Source organism: Cavia porcellus, unplaced genomic scaffold (genome assembly GCF_034190915.1).
Source record: "Cavia porcellus strain 051 isolate PalLab524CR breed Dunkin Hartley unplaced genomic scaffold, mCavPor4.1 scaffold_16, whole genome shotgun sequence".
Classification (NCBI taxonomy): domain Eukaryota; kingdom Metazoa; phylum Chordata; class Mammalia; order Rodentia; family Caviidae; genus Cavia; species Cavia porcellus.
Window position 1 is genome coordinate 64,997,740 of NW_026947499.1, and position 23,622 is coordinate 65,021,361.

At 38.5% G+C, this 23,622-nt stretch overlaps 1 protein-coding gene across 50 annotated transcripts in view; it reads right to left on the minus strand.

Annotated features, from left to right (window-relative positions):
• Window positions 1-355: 355 nt before the first annotated feature.
• Window positions 356-23,622, minus strand: part of Rims1 (regulating synaptic membrane exocytosis 1) — a 426,672-nt gene continuing 403,405 nt past the window's right edge. For all 50 annotated transcript variants that reach the window (XM_063226953.1, XM_063226950.1, XM_063226993.1 and 47 more), the window contains 5 exons: window positions 8,642-8,780; window positions 6,603-6,715; window positions 4,797-4,898; window positions 4,068-4,207; window positions 356-2,979 (listed from right to left, as the gene is read on the minus strand). In XM_063226953.1, the coding sequence (XP_063083023.1) occupies window positions 2,761-2,979; window positions 4,068-4,207; window positions 4,797-4,898; window positions 6,603-6,715; window positions 8,642-8,780 (713 nt within the window). In that variant the 3' untranslated portion in view covers window positions 356-2,760. The remainder of the gene's footprint in view (window positions 2,980-4,067; window positions 4,208-4,796; window positions 4,899-6,602; window positions 6,716-8,641; window positions 8,781-23,622) is intronic.

Sequence of the window (23,622 nt, forward strand, 5' to 3'; positions counted from 1 at the left end):
TCAACAATTATGTTACTGTAATGCCATAAAAATCAGTGCTTACCAAGTGTTTCTTAGGACTATGTGATATCTGGATAAACTTTTAGAGATGAAACGAAAAACATCATGAAATTGCATTAAGAAAGGTAATTTCTTCTTTAACATAAAACCTTCAGAAACCTATGCATCTGCATCTGAAGATGTATCTGTTCCAAAAGGTGATGGGGAATAAATGCACCAGCAATTCTTTGGAGTTGGCCCAGCCTCGGGTAAGGCTCTATCAGTGAGTTAAAGTGTAGAAGGGAAAGACAAAAGATGAACCAGATACTGTAACGAGAGGCGCAGAATGGATACTCCAACGTCACAGAACTTGAGATGGTTTGGCAATTGGACAACAAAGTTGTCTCCTTTATTAGCACATTCAAACAGCATCAGAAAAACAACCTTCCATTTAATTCTTACTGAGATTTATTATTTTTAATAATGCCACTTTTCAGAAGTATAGTCATGTGCTCACTTAGACAGGCTGACAAAGTGAAAACTCGTATGTGATGCGGAAGTCCCTTCTGGGCCATAGATTAAGACATAGAGAGTGCATTGACAAGTCACGTCCAATGCCCACAGCAGACAGCACATCCCCGCCTCCCCTTCCCACCATCAGGCTCCCACTTTACAACCAAAGAACCCACAATGGAAACCTGGCAGAACATAGAACACAGATGGTACCGACTGACATGAAAAGTAAATTTTATTAAACATGTTTACATACATGAGTTGGAAGTTCATTTAAAAGCACAGGGGAGTGTTAAGACAAGTGGTCCAAATAGAAAGGTACTCTACCCAATTATAACCAGTTGATTGTTGGCCACTAAGACAGAACGGAATCTAGTAGAAGTGCACCAATGCTTCAGTTCTTCCTGCCCAGCATGGTGAGCAGTGCCAATCTGTGCCCTGTGGAATGATGGGCAGATAATTCTGGCATGTGTAAATAATAAGAAATAATTCACTTGGTGCAGGCAGTATGTCTATGGATTAAAACCTAGTGTATACACAGTGTCTACATGTGTTACAGACCCACAGGAGGAATCTACACCAAAATATTTAGTAGAAGGAATTTGGTCCGTTACTACAACACGTTTTCCAGAGGGTAAAAAATAAAGTCCATCTATAGACATTTCACCCCAGTGAAATGACAGTCTGGCTAAAACCTGCAAAATGTCTATAACAAAAATGGATGGCTTAGATCTCTTGGTTATTCAGTAGAGTCATTAACAAGCAAACTGTACAAGAACATGCAACATACAAGCCGGGTTATGTGGAGCTAACATACATTAGTAAATAATGTGTTTCTTTTTCTTTCTTTTATTTTTTTTTATAAAACGTGCATGCAGCTTTGAACAGTTCCAAGTCATGCTGCTCTATCTGTGTCATCACAAAAGTTGAGTGACTCATAAAAGAAGGGAGAAGAAATGGATGCACCGGCAGAGTGAGCAGTTCATTGCACATTTACAGAAGGTCACAAGAAAAATTCAAGGCCAAGAAAAGTTAAATGAAGTAAATGCAAATTGAAATTTGACTTGGTTTTATTGTCTCCCAAAAAAAGTAAGATAGTTTGCGTTAAAAAATCAAGCTTTGTGCTTGCATTGACCTCAAAGAAACATGAACTAAAATTCAATAAAAACATTAGTTTAGTGCAGAATATTTCAACTGGAATTTCCAGTAGAATACTGAACAGCTCACACCACGCTCTTCCCAGGACAGATGGGCATATCTGCGCTGGGGCATGGTCGAGGTGCCTGGGCGTAACTCAAGGTGTCTTAGGCTCAAGTCCATTCCTAGTCACCATTTTGGGAGGTCCAAAGTATGCTTTATACACACGAGTGTATTTTCTTTAGATATCAAGAAGAAAAAGGCATTTCAAAGAGTATTCCCCAAGTATGCTGATGTGGTTTTGTTTTGTTCTTTAGTTCTCAGCATTAGTTGCAGATTGACTAAAAAGGCTTCCATGCAAAACAATGGAAAACATAAATTAATTTTCTGGAATGCAAACAAATATGACCTTCACTGAAAAAGTGATTCTGTGATTATCTTCTTTGAAGATAACTTTTTATTGTTTGGGTCTCCACATACAAGGCTTTGAAGAGTTCTGGAAAGAAAGCCAGTGAGACCCCATTGGTGTCACCTGGTCCAGCTGTCGGACACTTTGGGGAGATGCTCTGAGACTGCTTCAGCCCTTCTCTTGAGTCTCTGTTAGCATCCTGAAGCCTATTAGGATATGGCCAAAATACAGGTGGAAATAACAAACATGGCGAGAAGAAAGCAAAACAAAAGCTCAACTGAAAATCAAACAACACACAAATAAAACACAAGCAACAACAACAAAAAACCTTGCAGACACCAAGGAAGTAACACTGTTTGTGATCTGTGCAGAAATGTGTAAAATACTTTTCAGAGCGTGAGAGTTTCCAGTTGGTTCGATTGAGGGGGATGTATTTGCATGTGTGTTTGTGCATGAACTTAACTTGAAGTCTCCTCTTTCTCTGTTTGTGGGAAGCATCAGTGACTCTCACTAGCATGTTGATTCATAGTGTCATTTTAGATTGCCTTGTTCTGTCATATGAAGCCATGTTTTAGACAACAACCGGGACATGTTATTGAGAAACTACTACAGGCAAAACACAAGTTGATTGTCTGTCCCCAGCAATGCTTTTGATGAAATATCTGGTACAGATTATTATCCTGAAAGGTGGAGTTTTGTTGGACGACTCAGGTGTGAGTTCACTATGATCGAATGCAGGGAGGTCCGGTTGAACTTTCCAGAGATGATTGGGAAGCCCGGCGCGTTAGGGGAGTGACTGTGGGATCCACCAGGGACGACGGTGGGAACAATTTGTACCATCCGATCACCATGCTAGACAGATCGAGTTCTTCCAACAAGATCTGAGCCACACCCATAAAGCATTTATGGTCCATTCTGCCATAGTCTCCCCAAACAATCACCTACAGAGAGAGAAATGCAACAGAACTCGATCTCCTCCATCACACACAAATTTGAAGGGTTCAAGGCATCTATTCTGTAAAAGCAAGCTGGTCAGTAAAGGAGAAAAAAATGAGTACCACTAACCACAGGGAGGAAGTGCAGGAGAGAAGAATTAATTACTCACGCTGAGGGACTCAGAGACACTTCACAAGAATTTTAAGCATGATGGGTTACAATAACGTTTCCCTTGTAAACTCAGCACTTTTCTTGCATAACTACCATCTAGAAAGCAATGTAAACACCTTTCTGTCACCGATAACGAGGCAGGCATTTCTTTTATACTAGTTAGGGGGTAGGGTGAAACTGAACCATGAGCCAGTACCTCTGGAAGACATGCTTGAGAATACTGATGGATCAGATGATTACACCAGTCAGTGAGCTCACTGAGAGTTACCACTGTCTGGGTCAGCTCCGATGGGGCGGGGGCATGAGGTGGACAAGCTTCCCTCCTGCCCACTCTCAGTCCTTCAGACTGCAACTGAAGCTCTTTACTGACTGTGTTCCCTTGCTTTGCACAGACAGGCATCATGAATACTGTCTTCTCAATGGACTGGGGAACTTTGCCAAGTTACCTAAGTGTGTGATCCTCAGACACAACCTTTAAAACGGGAATAATGAAATTTATTGCACTAGGCAATTAAAAGGGTGATGTATATGCATGTAGCAAGCATCCAGCATTCAGCCAACTGTTGGTCCCTGTGTCTCTCTCTCTATTCCTCTCCCGCTGTCATGCTTATAGCTCATGTCTGGTATGGAGTACTGCTCAGTCAAACAGTATTATCCTCACTTCCTCGGACAATCTTTCATTCATCCACTGAAGAGAGGATGGGGAGATGAAAGGAGCATGAGGAAAGATAATAAAAATGTTTCCCATCCGACCCACCAGATATTGTAAATTACAGACTGGTGGTTATTTTTTCTATTGAAGGATAAAATAATAAGGTCTTGTTTACTGCATTTTCTTTTCTCCATGTATTACCACCCCATCAGTGTTTATGAGGATAACACAGACACTACAATGTGAAAATCTAAAGCAGCTGTTACTGACCTGAAGAACTTTACCCTGTGGGCTTTCGTCAAAAACAAGGGACTGTTGATACAAAGGATCGAGGGTTTTCCGTGCAATTCTTGTCTTCTTCTTGGCTATACAGGCTCCATTTTCCAGAAGATAAACCTTGACGTATGGAGCTAAACAAAGGTATATTGATTTATGAGAAGCTGACCTTGAATTTGCTTGATTTTCCTGAGAGAATGCCTTATTAGAGAAATAGAGATACTACTGAGTTTCCCATTGACTATTTAAGTCATTTTAAATTTCTCTTGCTCTATAAATTGGCTTCCTTAAAAACCTCGTTATTTCTACTACTGCTGCTATTTTCCTGTGTTTAAGCTAATGCTTAAAAGTTATCTCAAGCTGTGACTTGTACTACGGTAGGTATTGCAGTGCAGGATTATGTCTTAAAGCTCATTATTTTCTTGTTAGGATTAAGCTCTTCTGTCCTTTTGTAAATGTACAGAAAGAAGAAACAAGCTAAGAAACCACTGCAGTGAATCTTTTCAAAATATGACAATACTCTTCTAAATAGTTCCTATTAGAATAATCTTGAAAAGGAGGCCCAGATGCACTTTTATAGAATCAAGATCACAGAAAAGTGGCCTTTTCACTGAGATGATATAAAATCAAGCATATAAAAGTCCAGGGTGGCAGATGGTTGAGGTTTTTGCCTGCTTACTAGTCTCCTGACAAAATACGGCAAATATGGCATGTTTTCCTTACCAGGGGTTGATTTGGAGCCCGGTTTCTGCGTCAAGCTTCGTGCTCTAATAACTTCAACTTCTAATTGGCCCTTTTTATCCTCCATTCCAATTTGTATATCACCTGCAAGTGGGGACACAGTAAACGGTCTCTGTTCATAGTTATGAGCAATTAAAAAAAAAAAAACAAGTCCTATCAAATTCCAAATGACTTTCATGATCTTATTAATTAGGACCCCTCAACCTTGCTTTCCCTCTTGTTTCCAAATCAAGTTTTGAAATGTTTTTCCTATTTTCTTTTCTGGTCCTGACGTACCTTAAGAAAATTCACAAATTAGTTGAAAAAAGATTATGAACTGTAACACTTAAGTATTTAATGTTTCTGGTACTCTAATAAGATTTTTGCTGTTAGGTCACCTACTGTATTTACTTATTAATGAAAAACTAATTATTTGCATTTCCATTATCCAGCTGCTCACTGGGAAATGGAATGAACATTCCCGCAGTGAAGAGCCTCTGGGAAGACCACACTCACCACTACCCCTCCATCCTCCCGAGGACCGGGCCTTCTGGGAGATGTCGAGCTGTGGCACCTGGAAGCCTGCCATAAATCACCGCCAGGCTCCACTGCCAGAGCCAAATTCCCCATACTTTCCTTTCATGCTTTTCATTACTTTTTTAAGCTTCAGATTTGAGTGTGGTGAACATATATACTTGTTTCTTGTTTCTTCAATATCATTTGAGCTTTTTAGGGTTGAAAAACATACTTTGTTGTTATTAATTTTATTTATTTTGTTCTCCAATCTTAAAATGCTTTCTTCTTGCTTCTTTTTCTCCTGTCTTCCACTGCGCAACTGGACTTTCAATATTTATTTTGACTTTCCCTTTGCTACTATAGATTTTAAACATTTTATTTATATTCAGAGTGTGGTCAACATTTAACATGGGAGTTCTCACTTTTATATTTTTTACCAAAATGTTAATTAATGTATGCATTTACTCCCAAACAAGATCTTTATTTAATGAGGAACTCCTGAACTTTTCAACTTTTCTGTTGATTTCATCTAACATTTTTGAGTCAGCTTGTTTTTACATTGCTATTTTACTGATTTAAAAACATGCACTCAAAATTCTGTTTTATTTTTTTTTGGCTTAAATCATAAGAATTATTATTAGTCCCCTTTATGTATTCCAAGTTTCATTCATTTTATTCCTTTGTTGTTGCTTTTCTTTCTTTCTTTTTCTTTTTTTTTTTTTTTTTTTTTTTTTTTTTTTTTTTTTGGTCCACTCTTTTTAGGTTTATTCTCTTGTTAATGCACATCCTTCAGTGTAATGGTTTGCATCTAGGTGTCACCCATGGGCCTCATGCGCACAGAGACAGGACTTTGCAAGGTGACTGAATTATGAAGCCTCACGCCTGACATGCTGTTTGGGTCCAGAGAGGAGAGGTAGGCCACTAGGGCATGGCCTGCAAGGGTTTAACTCCCTCCCTAGATCTTCTCTCTACTTCCTGGCCATCAAAAGGAGTTTTCTCTCTGCTATGCACCTCTGCCATGCTCTCCTGCCTTGGAGCCAGATGGCTATGTATTGGAACTTCTACACACTGTGGGTCTAAATAACCTCTCCTTTAAATTGCTGAAGTTGGATATTATGTCTCAGATTTTTGTGGCAATTCAAAGATAAGAAATACATTCTAGAAATTAGGATAGCCATTTATAACCAGCCACATTAGCTAAAACAGTGCATCTCATTTGCATTTCTATGTGCTCTTTTAAATGTCATTATCAGCCAATAAGCATTAGTTTTACTGTAGAAAAGTTATTTTTACCCATTGCAGGGGTGGCAAGGGTCTGGCGGCCAACGAGCTGAGCTGGTCCTAGTCCATCAAGAAAATCACTGAATTGACTGTCAGCTCCTAGTCGTACTCCAGGAAATATTAAGCTGTTAGCAAAAGGACAAAAAAAATCATTAGGTCTATTAAAGTTGTTGTTTTATTCTTTTCTAGTCTTGAGGATCTAGTCCTGGTACATGGTAGGCAATTTAACTATGATACATTTTGTTACTTTTCACTGGACTAGTTCTGACCATCAAACACAGACAATCTGTTTACTTACTGTTTGCCTTGTCATGAGCTATATAAGGCTCAACGCCAATTAAGAATTGTATGAAAAATCAATTTAAGACTGGACCTGATGCGCCATTCAGGAGGACTCAGTTACAGGATTTAATGCTCACTGTTCTAGATGTTTATCAAGTGAAATCCATATCCTCATGTGAATATAATGCTGACATAAAATGTGAGGTTAAAATTTATACAATTACACATGAGCATTAGTTACAGGAATGCTAAATTTTAAAAGTGACTAATAATTTCTTGAATAAATATAGCCTAGTATAAACTCTTACTAACAAATAAAATGTGTTTATTCATCTTTGAGTGAAACTGAGGATTTTATTTAGTCTAAAGGAAAATCAACAGATTAAAACATATCTTTTTTTTATTACAACTAACAGACAGCCCTCATACAAAAGCTGCATAAGAATGGGGAATGTGCTCTCTGCTTACTGATGTAACTGTTTCTGGGTAACAGGGACCATGTTTGTTACACAGTTGGTATTTGGTATTTTCAGAATGAACACAGACTTCAGGACTTTATTGTTTTTGTTGTGCTTTCATCATTTTCTCACAACCCAGGGAATTAGACAGAGTACACATTATTATCCCTTTAAAAAACTGAGAAAAAATAATTCTACAGGACGGTAAGTGGCTTATCCATGGTTTTTACTTGATTTATTTTTTTGTTTCAGAAACTAATGTCTCTATCCTTTGATTCACACTCTGTACTATCGTTTTATCACACATAGCACTTTGCTGGAGAGTTCACTGTACTAACTTTCCTATGTGCTGGTGTCTGTTCCTTGTCATAGCATACATTCCAATCCTTTGATCAAAGGGACCAACTCAGGGACGAACTAGCTTCAGGAATAAGGAAGCTCATTATAAACATTAGCTTGACATAATTTTATTTTACTTTTTAAAACTCCAGCAAGTGAAAATAAGTGGTAAATATTAGACTGGGCTATGAGTGACTCAAATGTTAATAGATTCAGTTTGCCCGTGGTTAATCTCTAGGTAGCCTACTACAGTATAATTATCTGCCTGTAAAGACACATTACCTCAATAAAAATTCAGTTTTACCAAGAAAATTCTTCAGCACAGGAAAATGCATATTTTGTGCAAGATTATATTAATGGTTAAAAAGCCTATTAACAAATAAAAACGTCTTATTTTTTTCATGAGCTAAGACTCTTGAATAAAAAAAAAAAAAGAAAGATCATAGGTTTTTATCTCCTAAGTGAAATATGAGTAAACAGATGTTTTAAAGACAGGAAAATGACCAAATATGTAACAAGCCACTATGAAACCTGACATTTTATAAAATTGATACATGATTATTAATATATATATCACAAACAAAAAATCAGTAAGTTATAGGGTTTTTCTGCATGTTTAAGAGTCAACAACAACTTAAGAATCTAAAATAGGTTGAAGAAAGGCAGAAAATTTGAAATTACCTCCACATTTCTAAACACTAACTCAGATTTTGGTGAGAGGGCCAGACTGAGACAGCCATGTGAATGCACCCATTAAATGTGGTATTTTGGTCCTATACACTCCATAAAAAACCCTTCCTAGCTTTGGTAGGTGAGGGAAATCAGTGTTTTGGAATAAACACTGCATCTTTTCATTTTTAAAATGCCTTAAGGGGTCTGCAGTGACAGGCACAGAAGCCAGATTGGTGCCAGGAGGTGGGTGGTGGTAGCCTGCTCTGTAGACGCCCGCCCAGCCTGGTGGCCGCCACTCACTTGCCCTCCGAGCTGTAGCTGTTGACGCTGCCGTCAGTGGACTCCCTGCTGGGCTGTCTCACCATCTTCCTCATCTCCGCTGCCATGCCGGTCTCCGTGCTCCTCTGGATGGTGCTCTTCAACTTCTTGTGGCCTGACTCTGACGGAAGAGAGCAAATCACCCCAGAGCATTATCCAGACAGTTTTCTCCTGAATGGCAGTCAGTTCTGCAAATACAATAGTTAATCTTCACTGCCGTGAAGGGTTAATAGGAAAAGTGTCATCTAGGAGAACCAGCTGCTTTGGGAAATCTCTTTCCCACAGGGTGCCCTGTTGAAGGGGCCAGCATAGAAAGGACCCTATGGTTACAGGGACATCCTGGATGTCAAAGAACCAAAACAAATGTGTTTTATTAGTGCTACTGACAACCTTGTGGAGCTTTGGGTCTGCACTGAATTGTTATGTGGAAAAAGAATAGTCTATAATCTAATAGATTCCTCCTAACCTGGAATTCCCAAAATATGTGGGAATACACCTAAAGGAATGAATTGTGTCCTCTGGAGAGAAGAGTTGCTTTCAACTACAGAAAACAACACAATTTGAGTGCCACTGTATATTAACAATCCTTATAAACAGAAAAAAGTTAGTATTTTATTTGATTGATTTTCACAACATTTTACCATGGAACATCTTATCCAAGATGACATACAGATAACCTAAGTAAGTGGAAAAGGTATAACCGAATTAGGGGTCCCAAATAGCTGATGACCTTTGGATGAATGATTTGTGACTGGCCATTTTGGGCTGTGAGCCTCCAATTGCACCATCCATTATATGGACTGGTCATTTTCATCACTATTCTCTAAGAAACCCCAAGTTCAGAACAATTTCCATGAGCTCCTATGAAATGCATGGAACTGAAACTCTAACACTTTTTTTTTTATTAAACATACCAACAGATTAGAGAAACAGACTTTCCCCCTCCACACATGTTATAAGCATTTCTGAATTTTCTACACTTAATACACTTAACACCCACTGATAATACATGAAGAACACTCTGCATAGTAACCACACACACACACACACACACACACACACACACACACATACCCCTTCCATTCCACTTGAATCTTCCGAAAAGCAGGCACTCACAGGGTGGTTAGATATGCCATATGAAAGACAGCACTTCTTCCTCTCAGTTTTGGTCACCGCACTCCTTTTGGAAATTGTTTTAAGTCAAAGATATAATAGGCTTGATGCTCATTCTTTTAATAGATTGTTAAATTTTCACTGTTTTCTTCTTGATATTTTTACTTTAAAAGCCTGTATATACTCAAATACTATAGAAATGCAAATAAATATTTAATATCGATTCCTCACAAAGAGGATGATGGTTAACAATGTAGAAGCACTTTGCTGAAATCCACACTTGCACTTCTTGCTTTCTCACTGGCTGCTCTGCCCAGTCTCTGGTGCAGATACCTTCTGCTCTTCAGAATTTCCAGGGCTCTCAGGTCTTAGCCCTTGGTCATTTTTATCTCTTTCTATAATTTTTCCCTAAATGTTCACAGCTATGCCTTGAAGGTCTCCCAAATATGGATCCCCAAGCCTATGCTTTCTCCTAAATGCCAGTCATGAACCCAACTGTCTACTAGCTTCCTGTAGGGGAGAGCTGGCAGACACTTCAACATTAGCATATCCCAAACAGAACTCCAATGCCTACACCTCTCCCCACTTATTGACAAATCCCTTCTCCCTCAGTGAAGGGTATTTCCACTCACTCTGTTGCTCAGGTCCAAATCCTCTCAGGCATCCTTGACTCCTGTTTCCAACACACCCCACACCAATTCATCCACTGGTCCTTCTGGCCTCAAACATATCTACACTTTCTCCTCTCCACTGCTCCAGTCCCACCTCAAGCCACTGTCAACCTTCAACAAGCCAATGCCAGTATCCATGCAAACTGGTCAATTCCCTCCTCAGAATATTCTCTACAAAGGGGCATGGTGATTCTCAAAAGATACAGTCAGAATATATCACTTCCTGGCTTAAGTTCTTATAAACGGGTCATCATCAAATGTAAGAAAATCTCAAACTGTCACAACAGTCCATGAAATACCCTAGAATCTGGCCACTGGATTCTTCCTCATTTCCCCTGCTACTTGCCTTTCCATGTGGTCATTTCTTTTCATCAACACACTCCACGCATGCCTCTGTCCTTACTGTCTGTCCCTGCTGATCGTTCCTTGCCCCTGGTTTTATTCAGACCTCTGCTCCATGTCCTCTCATCAGACAGGTTTTGTGTGATGCTCATCACTTTTAGTTTTCTTTAAACCACTGCTTCCTTTGCCACTGCTTGTCTGCGGTCAGTTTTTCTGGTGTAACTTCATTTCTACATGAGTGGGAATACAGCACGTAGTGCTGTGGAGTCCTACTGTCTAGAAAAGTGGCTGTAAATTTGATAATGGGATCACGCCATACACTTAATGTGCGATTTTCTCTTTCCACTCAGTATAATGGACTGCAAACATTGCCACACGTTTTTAAAATTAAACCATCTCTATTTTCTTGTTGCTACAGGAGAGTCTTTAGAGGATAAATCCATGGTAGTTGAAATGTTAGTTCAAGGGTAGGGATCCACTTGATCTGAATAAAGACTGCAAGTCATCCTTCAGAACCAATGAAGACTACATACTCCCAAACACATTCTTACAGATGTCCCGTTTTTCCCACCTGGATTTTCCTTTCTTTCTCTGCCTTGCCCCCTACATTGTCATGGTAGAACATGCATATTTATGGAAGGCAGGGGCTTCATTTATGACCATTCTAAATGCTCATTACTTCAGTTTGAGTATTTGTTAATTTATACACTATGCTTCTTTTTTAAAAGGGGGTCATGTAAGAAGTCACAGTGACAGGGCAACATTTCATCTGTGCCCATATGTTGGTTAGAGCCCATGTGCAGTATGAGACAAGCCTCAAGAGTATACCAGTTGAGCATTTCTAGTAAAAAAAAAAAAAAAAAAAAAAAAAAAAAAACAACAACCCAGAATCTGAAATGCTCCAAAACCTCAGGCCTTTTGAGCGCTAACATGATTCTACAAGTGAGATACATCACACCTGACCCCACGTACTAGGGACAATCAAACTGCATGTGCATTAAAGATACTGTATAAAACTACCTTCAGGTTTTGTGCATACAATATATAATGAAACATACATGAGCTTTGTGTTTAGATTTGTGCTCCATCCCTAAGCTACCTCACTAGTATATACAAATATTCCAAAACATGAAAAAAAATAAAATCTGAAATACTCCTGATCCTAACCATTTCAGCTAAAGGATATTTTACCTGTACTAGAAGAGTCCTAAACCAAGCAGAATTACGATAAATGTTTACAAAGGCAATGCGAGGCATATAGCCAGTGGTATCAATGGCTTTGAAAATAATGAGGTATTGGGGGAACCTTTAAATATAAATTGTGAGGTGATGCTGGAAACAGGAGGAAAAAGTTTAGAGAATCAGCAGCATGAAGTTCAGGTTACAGTTTGTTCATTTGGTTTTCATTCATTCATTCTTCCGTCCTCTGACCCATCTTTCAGTAGTCGTTTACAAAGCACCTACCATGTATCACGTGCTGCTGAGCACTGATACATTAACAAATGACAAATTTCCCACTATAGTGCAGTTTACATTCTATTGTATGAGAATGGCAACGGATAAACAAGCGATGGTGTATAACATGGGAGGTAGTCAGTGCTAGGAAAAAATATCAGGCAGAATGAGAGGGTTAGAGAGTGGCAGGAATCCAGCCATAATGGTTTCATCCCAAAGGGTCAGGATGTCATTCATCAGGAGGATGAGGAGAAGGCCAAGATACCGCCCTGAGGGAGGAAATCAGCAGTGCAGTGCCCCAGGGCTGCTGGTTGGAGGCCAGGGGACAGTGGCCAAGATTGATGGTGTAACTGCAAGACACAGGTCCTCAAGCTTCCTTTCCAGTCTTTCTAATGTTGACGTTGACCCTGGCCCGCAGACTTGTCCCAAAGGCCTTGGTGGGTGGACAGTTGGCTGTACAGATGATCCTGGGAGTGTGGACTGTCAATACCTGATTTCTCTGATAGTTCCTAAAATGGATCTCAAAAGGTTGTCATTTACTACATATTATTCCATGAGAATGAAAATTATAAAAGTGAATCAGTTTTATTAATATTTTTATTTTTTTAAATGGAGATATCAAGATTTCTTAAGGAAGGATACATCACAGGGTATCCAAAATTTTTAGTGTGGTTTCAAACCAGCATGACTGCAGAAGTGCAAGTGTTACACATTCTGGATTTAAAAAAAAAACAACCAAAGACACACACCCAAAAACACCATTCAAAAGGTTAGTTTTTAAACATTCTTTTACATTTACCTAATTTTGTGATTTTGAACAGTAGCTTCATAATTTCGAAGTTTTTGTTTTAGTTTTGGTGGGTGATGACAAATGGAGAGATGCTTAGTTGTTGTCACATTTATGTTAATAAGTATTCAATGAAAAGCTTCGCTGGATTAGGCAATATCAGTGTTCAAGAAGACAATAAACAGTTCCAGCCTTAAATCTGTCTCACTGAAATTAATAAGGGTTCTAATATTAATTTGGAAGATGAGAGATGGATTATCGTACTTATTTTATTTATTTATTTATTCTTTTTTGGGGGGGTTCTAGGGATTGAACTCTCAACCTCATGCTTGACAAGCAGGCACTTACGCTGTTGAGCTAAATCCCCAGTCCCATCACACTTAATGTTACATTTATAAATATAAATGTTTTACATATGTGGAAGCTATAAAAATTTTGGAGAAATTGTTGTATTAATTAATTACTACAACAGATTTATTTAGCACTTTTCTGGACTTGGTCTCTTCTAGATGCTGATCATACACAATGAACCAATAGACAAAAATCTATCTGCCTGGTGGGAGTGTACATTCTAGAGGGGACAGGAATTGTTCAATATCTATGACTTACCAGAAAAAGCAGGAGTTCAAATGTGATGCTCCATTGTATCACAGTTGAGAAAACCCCACTCTTATTTATGTTGCAAATCAGAGAACTTTTTACCTATACAGCTATGCTCATGTACACACTTGTATAAGGACTTAAAAAGTTCATTTATAAAATCTGTTAAATCACATATAAACTAAGCATAAATGTACACAATTATTTGTATCTGTATCTTTATGTTTTAATTGTATCTACATTATATATACATTATAATATATATAAATATTTAAATGTCAATATAATACATTAAAATGAACTGAATGCCAAAACTACTATTATGTCAGGAATTCCATTATTAATAATTACTTGTATCCAATGAAGAACAACATAAAGACTTTTATGAAATTATGATGTTAAATCTTTGATCTGAAAATATTGTTCTAGGTATTTTACAAAGATAAAAAGTTATAAAACTAGTACACTTTTATATTTTACAGCCACAAACACATGAAAAAGTAGTATAATCCATAATGACAGGAGAAATATTTTATCCTGGTTGTAGAAAAACAAATTTTAAAGTATGTTCCAAAAAGTGTCATATTAATTATTTTAGTATTTTTTGGCATCATGTGTTATATTTAAAAAACACTTCAATGACTTAATTTTGTGAATACTCATTGAACACCAAGGATCTATAATATAATAGGATATTCTAATAATATATATGACAAGGCATACAAAACATGTAAATATGTATTAAGATCATGAAGCAAAGTTCAGGGCTAGAGACAAAATATCAATTTGAGGATATGATTAAATTACATGATGCTAAATGTAATCATCTGGGGAGGAAATAGATAAAAAATAAAATGTATAAGCAAATGGGATACCTTCATATTTGAGGTGCAGAAGAAAATTAAGACTGTTAAAGTGGAAAAGGAAGGCTGTTCAACCTGAACAGTTAAGTTCTGAAAGAAACAAATGCTTAACTGGGGAACAGGTCAGTGAAATGATCCAGAAAGAAGTAGAAAAGAAAAAAAGAGAATGTGTTGATTACCAGTAGAGTGTTAGTGACGAAAAGACATAGATGTGGTGATACTCCCGAGCTCTGGATGTCCCGGGGCAGGCCTCAGGAAATAGTGGAGGTAGCGGTACTGACAGTCAGGAGACCAAACGGTAGGTGTCAACAGACACAAAGCTTATGGCTATTTTGAAAAAGTTTGCTCTTCTTGAAAGGTAGGCTTTGGAAAGTCATACTGTAGTTGGAAAAGTGTTCTGCTTTTCAGGTTGTGTAGGAAAAATATTATTGAGTCTGTTCTGATTGGTTGGGGGAGACGGTTAAAGAAAGGAAATACCAGATATGATGTACTCTGATGAGGGCAGCCTCTACGTCCGAAATAATCAGCTATCCATTCTACCAACAAACTGCAAGAGTTAGCAAAAGAGTAACACCTAACGGGTTAAATAATCTGGATCCAAAAGCAAATACAACGATCACCTTTTAACTGACAAGGAATACAGTGACCATAACCTTCTGAACAGCCTGAAATAATATCATGGAAGAAGAGAAGGTTAGGACAAGAACAGATCAAACAGTGCCCATGAAATTGCTACCTGCCCAGGAGGTGACCCAGCGCAATCAGATAAGAAACACAAATCTTTTATGACTGTTTTGCTTCAGTTCCTGAAGATGGCTTTGTTTGTAGAAGATGATTTCTAAAACAAGTGCTCAGCAGAAAACCAATGCCTTTATTGGGTGTTCAAACGAATTTGCAGCCATGTAGTCACACTGTAAAATCTGACATTGTCAGATTTTCTGAGAGACAACATATTGGTATATCAGTGATTTTCAAAGAAAATGCTCACTGTGTCAAGACCACAGGAGGGGTCATGCGGTTCCACTGCAGGTCAGGGAACGATGGCCCTTTAAGCTGGCCACACTTTCTGAAGGACCAGAGTTTAACAGTGACTGACGAGTGGGAAATGTGCACCAGAAAAGTAAGTAAAGATCTCACAAGGCCTTTGACTGAATGATCTCGCGGTGCATAACAACATATCACTGGGATACTGCTGCATTAGTATTTATGCTGTTCTTCAGGTAACAAGGGTCACAGATCTGTGACAATATTACAGTCTTGCATGTAACACAAAGTACAGACGATCATGTGTGGATGGTTCTGGTATTAGGAGGGCCAAGACCTTGAGATTATGAACCTCGCTGCCTTGATTAAGAGTGGTTTAAGCACCTTTACATGGATACACTTAAATCATTTATTAACAACTCTGTTCAGATAATCAGACCTTAGACTGATTTGCTTAACTGTAAACATATCATGTTTTGTTCAAATCTGTTTTTTGGTTTTTCATTTATTAAGCATATACGCAGACTATCTCTCTACTACCTATTACCTGAATAAGAAAGCCAAACAAAGCAAGACCTCAGACTTAAGTTCAGAAAGAAGCAAATGCTTTAATGCTTGTTTTTGACTTAAAAAAAGAACTTATTTGTGATAACATTTAAGGGATTTTTCTGTTCTTCATAATCTCAAGGTCTTGGCCCTCCTAATACCAGTACCATCAGTACATGATCATCTGTACTTCGTGTAACACGCAAGACAGTGATATTGCCACAGACCTCCGGCCCTCATTAAGTGTTCCTCTGGTACCCGTGGGCAACTCACTTTCTTTAGCCTTACTTTCCTTATCTATGAAAAGAGAGGATGATAATCCTTGGGTTATAAGGTTATTTGGAGTATGAAAGGAGATAGTCTGTGTGAAGTACTCAGGATAAAAAACATCCAGCAGTTTTCTTTTTAGTGTCAAATGGTTCCAATATTGTGGTTCAGCTATAAACATTTTATAAGGCAGTCTGTACAAAATTTTCTTTAGTATTTAAACAAATAGAAATGTGTGTGTGTGTGTGTGTGTGCTGTGTCAGGGCCTCTGACTACATTTCATCTTAACTCTGATAAGTATACTTGTAAAAATGTCCTAAGTCTGAGGAGTATTTTTAGAAGACTGCATGAGGGTTCTTTGGCTTTTATGGTTTTTCTCATTTTCACTCACTTCTCCAGATTTTTCCTACCAGCCATAAAATCCATTATTTCCCTCTTGGCTCCTAATTTTCCACAGAGATTTAAAAGAAAAGCAATAGAGTGGTCTAGAAACTACAAGCAGTATTACCCAAAATCATTTTGGTGAGACAGGCAAAATAAACTTCCTTAATGACATTTTCCTTTAAAAGAATACTTCAAATGTTTTACAGTGATGTGCTTACCTACTTCTATCCACTCCAATAAACTGGAAAAGAGAAAATACGGTTTTCTGTTTGTTTTATTTTTCTTTTGTTTGTTTGGTTTTTGTTTGATTGTGCTTTTTTGTTTTGTTTTGCTCTGTTTTAGACATGGTCTTCCTATGAAGTTTAAGCTGGACTTGGATTCACTTTGTAGCCCAGGCTGGTCTCAGATTCACAATGATCCTTCTGTCTCAGCCTCCCAAATATTGGGATTACAGGTGTGCAATACCACACTTGACTTTTAATGTTCTCTTTTCCAGTAATGAACTTTATAATTTCTGTGCATGCACTACTTGAGACAAGGTGTTCACCCATCCTGAACACAGATATTTGTTTTGTTCAGTCATCCTGCAGCTCATGGCTGGTCTCTTGGAAGCAGTCTCATACTGCTCATGGTGACTAGAGGGCCTCGCCACTTACGTCTGCTCAGATCACTCAATCACACTTACTTTTTCAGGAAAATGTTTACTACTACGACACAGATTTCTTCCTTTTGGTCGAGTGGATGAAGATGTAAGCAATAACAAGTTCAAAATGGCCTTTCATGCGTTTTAATAAATCTGCATAATGAACTTAATTAAGCAGTCTCAACATACTTACATAAACATGTTTCTAGTCACAGAAGCACAGAAGCTTTTGGCTAAAGCTGAGTAACAAAGGGAAAAAATCCAAATGCTGAAATTTTCACTCCATACATTTTTTAAAAATTTTAAACTTTCTTTGTTTCCTAAGTATATGGGTTAGCAGTGTCTTTCCAAGCACATCTGACGAAGCCTTCATCACCAATGACTCTATGTGGTCAAAGCAAGGCCTTTTAGTGGCCCTAATCTAACCTTGCTGGTGTCCTTACACAAGGAGATCAGGATGCACAGAGACAGGAGCTGTGGGGAGGCAGCAGAGGCCACTATGTGCAGGGCAAGGAAACGGCTCTGCATAAACCAACCCTGCAGATGTCCTGCTCAGTCTTCAGCCTCCAGAACTGTGAGAGAACAAACTTAGCTGTCCTCTTGGCCTGTGGCACTTTGTTCCAGCTTCCCTACGTCCAAGGATGTGGCTAACTGTTAAATGCAAGGATAGACTTATTTACCTGACTGCCTTGATTAAAAGTGGTTTAAGCTCTTTACAGGGATACACTTAAATCATTTATTAACAACTCTGTTAAGAAAGTCAGACCTCAGGTTGATTTGCTTAATTGCAAATATATCACATTTTGTTCAAACCTGCTTTCTTTCTTTTGGTCTTTTATGCAAGGACTATCTCTCTACTATCTATTACCATGAATAAGAAAAAGAAAAAAAATCAATGCAATACCTTAGACCGAAGTTCAGAAAGAAGCAAATGCTTTATTCCTGTTTCTGATTTAAAACAAAATAACCCACATTTGTAATCATAATAGTTAAAGAATCTTTTTTTCAACCCAATCTCAATGGACAGCCTGATAGGCCAAGTGGTCACTGGATAGGAAATGGTTTGAGGCACTCTGGATGCTGAAAGCTGGCTTCCAGTGCCAGCTTCACTATGCATGAGTTCTCTGCCTGCAGCATGTCCTTACCTAGCTATGCCTTCCGACCCCATCTGCAGAGAGAAAAAAAATAGTAGCGCTCAGCTTACAGGGGTACTGTGAGTATTCAGTAAGACGACCCTGTGAAGTACTCAGTAGAGTGTCTAGCATCTCTTTAAACCTATTACTACCCAGTACTAGCTCAAAGAACTCTGCATGAATTAGACCTTCAAGTAGAACGTAGCTGATTTTCCCTGCTCTACTCAAAGCATATCATTCTGTGCCTCATGTTTCACTCAAAATGCTCTTTAGAATGCAACCTAATTCAGGCACCACATGTCACAGAGACTATGAATGCCCCTAATACCCATTTTCCCCTTGCCTCCCAGTGGCAGAAGACTATTTCCCCAGAGGGGTGCTGACCACATTTCCCTTCTCCCCTCTCCTCTCCACGGCATGGAGACAGGATGGTGTAAGCTGTAGCAGGTACTCTGGGTCTCAGTAAGGAAGCACATCTGCTCATTGACACGATGGCATCACCATGATGGAGCCCAGAGTGTGCTGTCCACCTGAGCTATGATGCAGAAGTCCTGACTGCACCACTGTAACTGATAGCTGTTGCTGCAGCAGGCTATCCTGTATCATTGGAGGCAGTATTCTCAGTGATGTGATGCATTTAGTTCCTCAGAATAGAAATAGTACAAATTTCCCTATTCGTTAATTAAGGTGGTGAAATGTGATAAAATAGTATTATTTTTAAAAAATCAAGAGACCGTGTTAGGTATCCTGGCCCATGCCTACAATCCCAGCACTCTGAGAGGATAAGGAAGGAGGGTCAAGAGTTTGAGCTCCCAGCCTGGGCAATTCTGCAATTTAGCAAGACCCGTCTCAAAATAGAAAAGTTAGAAGGGCTGGGACCCAACTCCGTGTGATGGCCCTGAGTTTAAATGTGGTACTAAATTTTTTTAAAAAATAAAGATAAGAATTATAAATGATCAAAGGGATGTCTTTACCCTGTTAATGTGTAAAATTAATCCAATTTAATTTTATTAATGGGGTACTGGGGACTTCATTTGCAAACAGAATATTTTTAGTTCAATAGGAAAAAAAAGATAAACATGTTTGCCAACAAGATTAAGCATCACTCCAGGGAGCAAGAGAGCTAATACTGCAGAAATCTTAATCTGATCATATTTTAGTTTCAAAACAACCCCAACTCTCTGCCCTATTCAACCCATGCCCTGTGCCACAGGGTCAGAGACTAGCAACAACCCTGCAATATTTACATGATTGTAGAAGATGCAAACCTCGCTTTGAAAAGCAATAGTCTACATTCTCCCAAGGCATTATCACCAAGAACTGTTTCACTCAGGTTTGTTAAATCACAACAGGAGGTTGATGTGGGTTTTCTGTTTCCAACTACACATGGCTGGCATGATCTAGATCAATTTTTTCTAATATCAAAGTAATACACCCATTCTAGAGCCGTCGAAACTAAAATTTAAAAGACTGTGCATGTTCACTGTGCTATCAGGGAAGTGATTTATGGTTTATGAGGAAGGAAAAGGTACCAAGATTATTTAGTTGGCACATAAAGAATTTGGTTAGCAATCTTAGGAGAAAGTTTTTAGAATCTAAGAGGGAAGAAGAAATGGATGAGAGAGAGAGAGAGAGAGAGAGAGAGAGAGAGAGAGAGAGAGACAGACAGAAAGAGACAGAGAGAGAGACAGAAAGAGACAGAGAGAGAGACAGAGAGAGAAACAGAGAGAGAAACAGAGAGACAGAAAAAGAGATCAAACAAACTCTAAATTTTGAGGAAAACAGATCCCCAAAAGCAATGGTGTTCATTAACACAATGTGACTCTCACCAGTAGATTCCTTTAAAGCCAAATGTCTGTACTACTTCACTTTAAGCTGGCTCTAAAGTCAAATTCCACTTCAAGAACATAGACTATGGGGAGCAAACAGACACAAGGAGTCAGCCAGGTGACTCTGCAGCTTGGGTCGGGTGTGTGGCATGATGAAGAAAGCATTCATGGATGGGAAGATAACTTACACACCAAGGGCCGTGTGCCTATGACAGCAGACAAATTGCTGACTGTGGCTTCTTCACGGACGGTGGTTAGAGTGAGTGTTAAAGAGCAGAACACAAAGTTGCAGGCCCAAAGGCTAAACTCAGATAATAAGATGAAAACATTTGGCAGTGAAACCTGGTACACCACAGTATTAGAATACTAGGTATCTAAAGTTCCATTCTGCTACCTTTGTCATTTAAAAACTGCATAAATAAGAACTTGCAATATGCAGTTCAATAAAAGCCTAAAAGGTGAAGGAAATGATGGTGCATGAAGATTTACTAATTTTCCAGACTGCATTAAATGTGTCTCAGAGATCTAACTGAATTATCTCATGTATAGTATTTAATGATTATGTAGGAGAACAAGAAATGTGCCCTTACAGACATTAAGCATTCACAGAATGAAAATGGTAACAAAATTGAGGACATGCATGATGCACAGGATGCTAAATTGACATCTTTAGCAAAATCAATTATGTTCTGTCCTTTTATTTGCATATTTTATTAGTTTCAAAACACCATCCTATCTTTACTGCAAACAGTAACTCTCCTGAGAGTTTGAGGGGTCCCAGACACATTTTGGGGGTACTCACACTAGAATGCCTGATTCTGCTTTAGCTGTGGTTATCCAACTGGGAACAAACATGGACAAGATAGAGCTGGTAATTCTTTTCTAGAAGGAAAATGCTATTATACTACCTAAAAATAACTCTGACACTTATTTACTTATGAACCTTACAAATTTTTCATTTATGAAACAGAGCAGATAAACACATAAAAATAAACATATTTGCTAAATACATTTGAATTAACAAACAAAATAAAAGCTGCACCAAAAATTAGTTTTGAGCTGAAAACTCTAACATGAAAATAATGAGTTAATTTGATCCAATTTCTAGAGTATGCCAGATCAGAATTCTAGCCCTAGGACTTAAAATATACAGCTACATCCAAACTCTAAGGTACAGAAAGCCTGAATCCTCACCTGTGGTCACACAGTTACTCACTAACACGGTGCAAATCAGAGGCAACATCTTTCTATTCCTGAGTCTCTGTCTTCTAGGGTAGATGAAACTTCAACCTTCATTCTGTTTAAAGTCTAATTACAAAGCAATGGACTGTGTTCTTTAGTCTCAGAATTGTTTGCTTTACAAGGAACATACACTGTCACAGTCCATTCACTCACACTTTAACAGGCCAAGTCCAACCACCAGCAATTTTGGCATCTCTTTGTGTTACTGAATTGTTATGTAACAGGTGGTTCAACCTGGCTACAGCCATAAATAGTATCCTGGAAGAGAGGAAGAGCCCAACCTTTGCAAATTAAGATAGTCCAGAGAATTCACACTGAGTACTGTTGTTCTCCTTAGAGACAGGAAAGTCTGGTTTGCAATCCTAATTTTGAAGTACAATCACGAAAGACTTTCAAAAAGGCTTCTTGAAATGGCCCCTAAAAAATACAAAAGGAAGAAAAAGCACTATATGTGCTTGTTCCCATAAATTCTCTAAGTTGATTTTGGCTTTATTTCTGTACAAAGGAACAAGTTCACATCTTTCAAAAGAAAACAAGTGGTCAATGTCCAGATCAATCCTGGAAAAAGCATCTTTTGTGGACTTGAACTATATTAAAAACTAAAAAACTCTAAGTAAAAATACAGAACTTTTGGAGGTACAGATGAAAGAATCATTCAAGAATACATTATGCAATTCTAATGAGAAGTGATGCTTAATCTTGTAAAATAAAATACCACGAGAATATATACCAGCTATTTCAAATGCAAAATGAGATACCTCCCTTTCAGTCCTCCTCCTTAGGATAATATACTATGTTGATATGAAAATGCATTATCGCCAGCACCCATGTGCAACAGGAACTGGAAGTCTGATGCAATAACTTCACACAAGCTTCCAGAGCTAGAGGCCTTGTAATCTACGGCCTGGACATGGGAACTGCTGTTAAAACTGCTGCTACTGTGCTATACTCCATGCGCTGACTGCTATGGGTTTAGGCCAATTAGGCCATCTTCTGTCTCCTAGCATAATAATTATGTTCATGGAGAACACCACTGTGAGCAAAATATTTTCAACCTGTTGAGGATGAAATGAAGGATGAATACATTAAATGATTTTACTACAATCACAGACATAGCAAATGTGAAGAACAGAACTCAGATCCAAAGGTCTGAGTTCCAAAATGCCGAAAGCTTTGCACTTCACTCGATCCTTGCCAGGTCAGAACTTTACTATGTCCTTGCATGTATTGATTCTTAAGGGGCTGCCCATCTCCACACAGATTGGTGTGGGCCTGTCAAATGCCTCTCACTGCCCTTTGACTTTTCCCCAGTGTTACAGAAGGTGCGTAACCGGTATGTTTTATCTCCTAATCTGGCCCTCTGTCCTAACCTGATTTCTGACTCCTTCCAGCTTTCTGGTGCTCTTGGAAGAGAACTGTGTCAACTGTCGGGGGTATACTTAATAGACTTCAAATATATGCACAAATCAATTCAAATGTGGATGTGGTTCCAAGCTTACAGTTTTCACAAGAGCGTTCTTTTGGAGGGCAAAGAAGGATGAGCCTGCAGAAGACAGTTTTTCTCCCAGAAAAATATTATTTGAACTTTTTAGTAAAAGTTTTCCAGAATAAGCATCAACAAGCATTTTTCTAGGCCACATGTTTTGACTTAGTAGCAGAATAGCAGAAGGCTGGGGAGCGGGCTTAGCGTAGATGTGAAATTTGCATGTAAGCCCCTCATAGACTCTTTAGGTTACACACACATACCTACAGAAAAGAAAAGGAAGAAAAGAAAAAAAGAACAGCTTTCCTTCTTACAAATACTTAAATAATTCAGGTCAAAGTTAAGTTAACAAATAGAGTTTAAATGTTTAGGTTTTTCAAATTAGAACATCTCATCTTTTTAGGCAAAAGCATACCTTCTACCACATCTGTCTGCATACTGGGGAGACAGGCTTCTGTAGTCTTGCCTCCTTTCCAGCCAAATCCTTATCTTCACCAAGCTGCTTCTCCTCTTCTGTATTAGAAGGAAATTCCCTCAATACTTCTCATCTTTTCTTCCCTGCCTTATCCTGACTTACTTCTTAAACTCAAGACCTCCCCTGCTTTCTTTGACAAGGTAGAA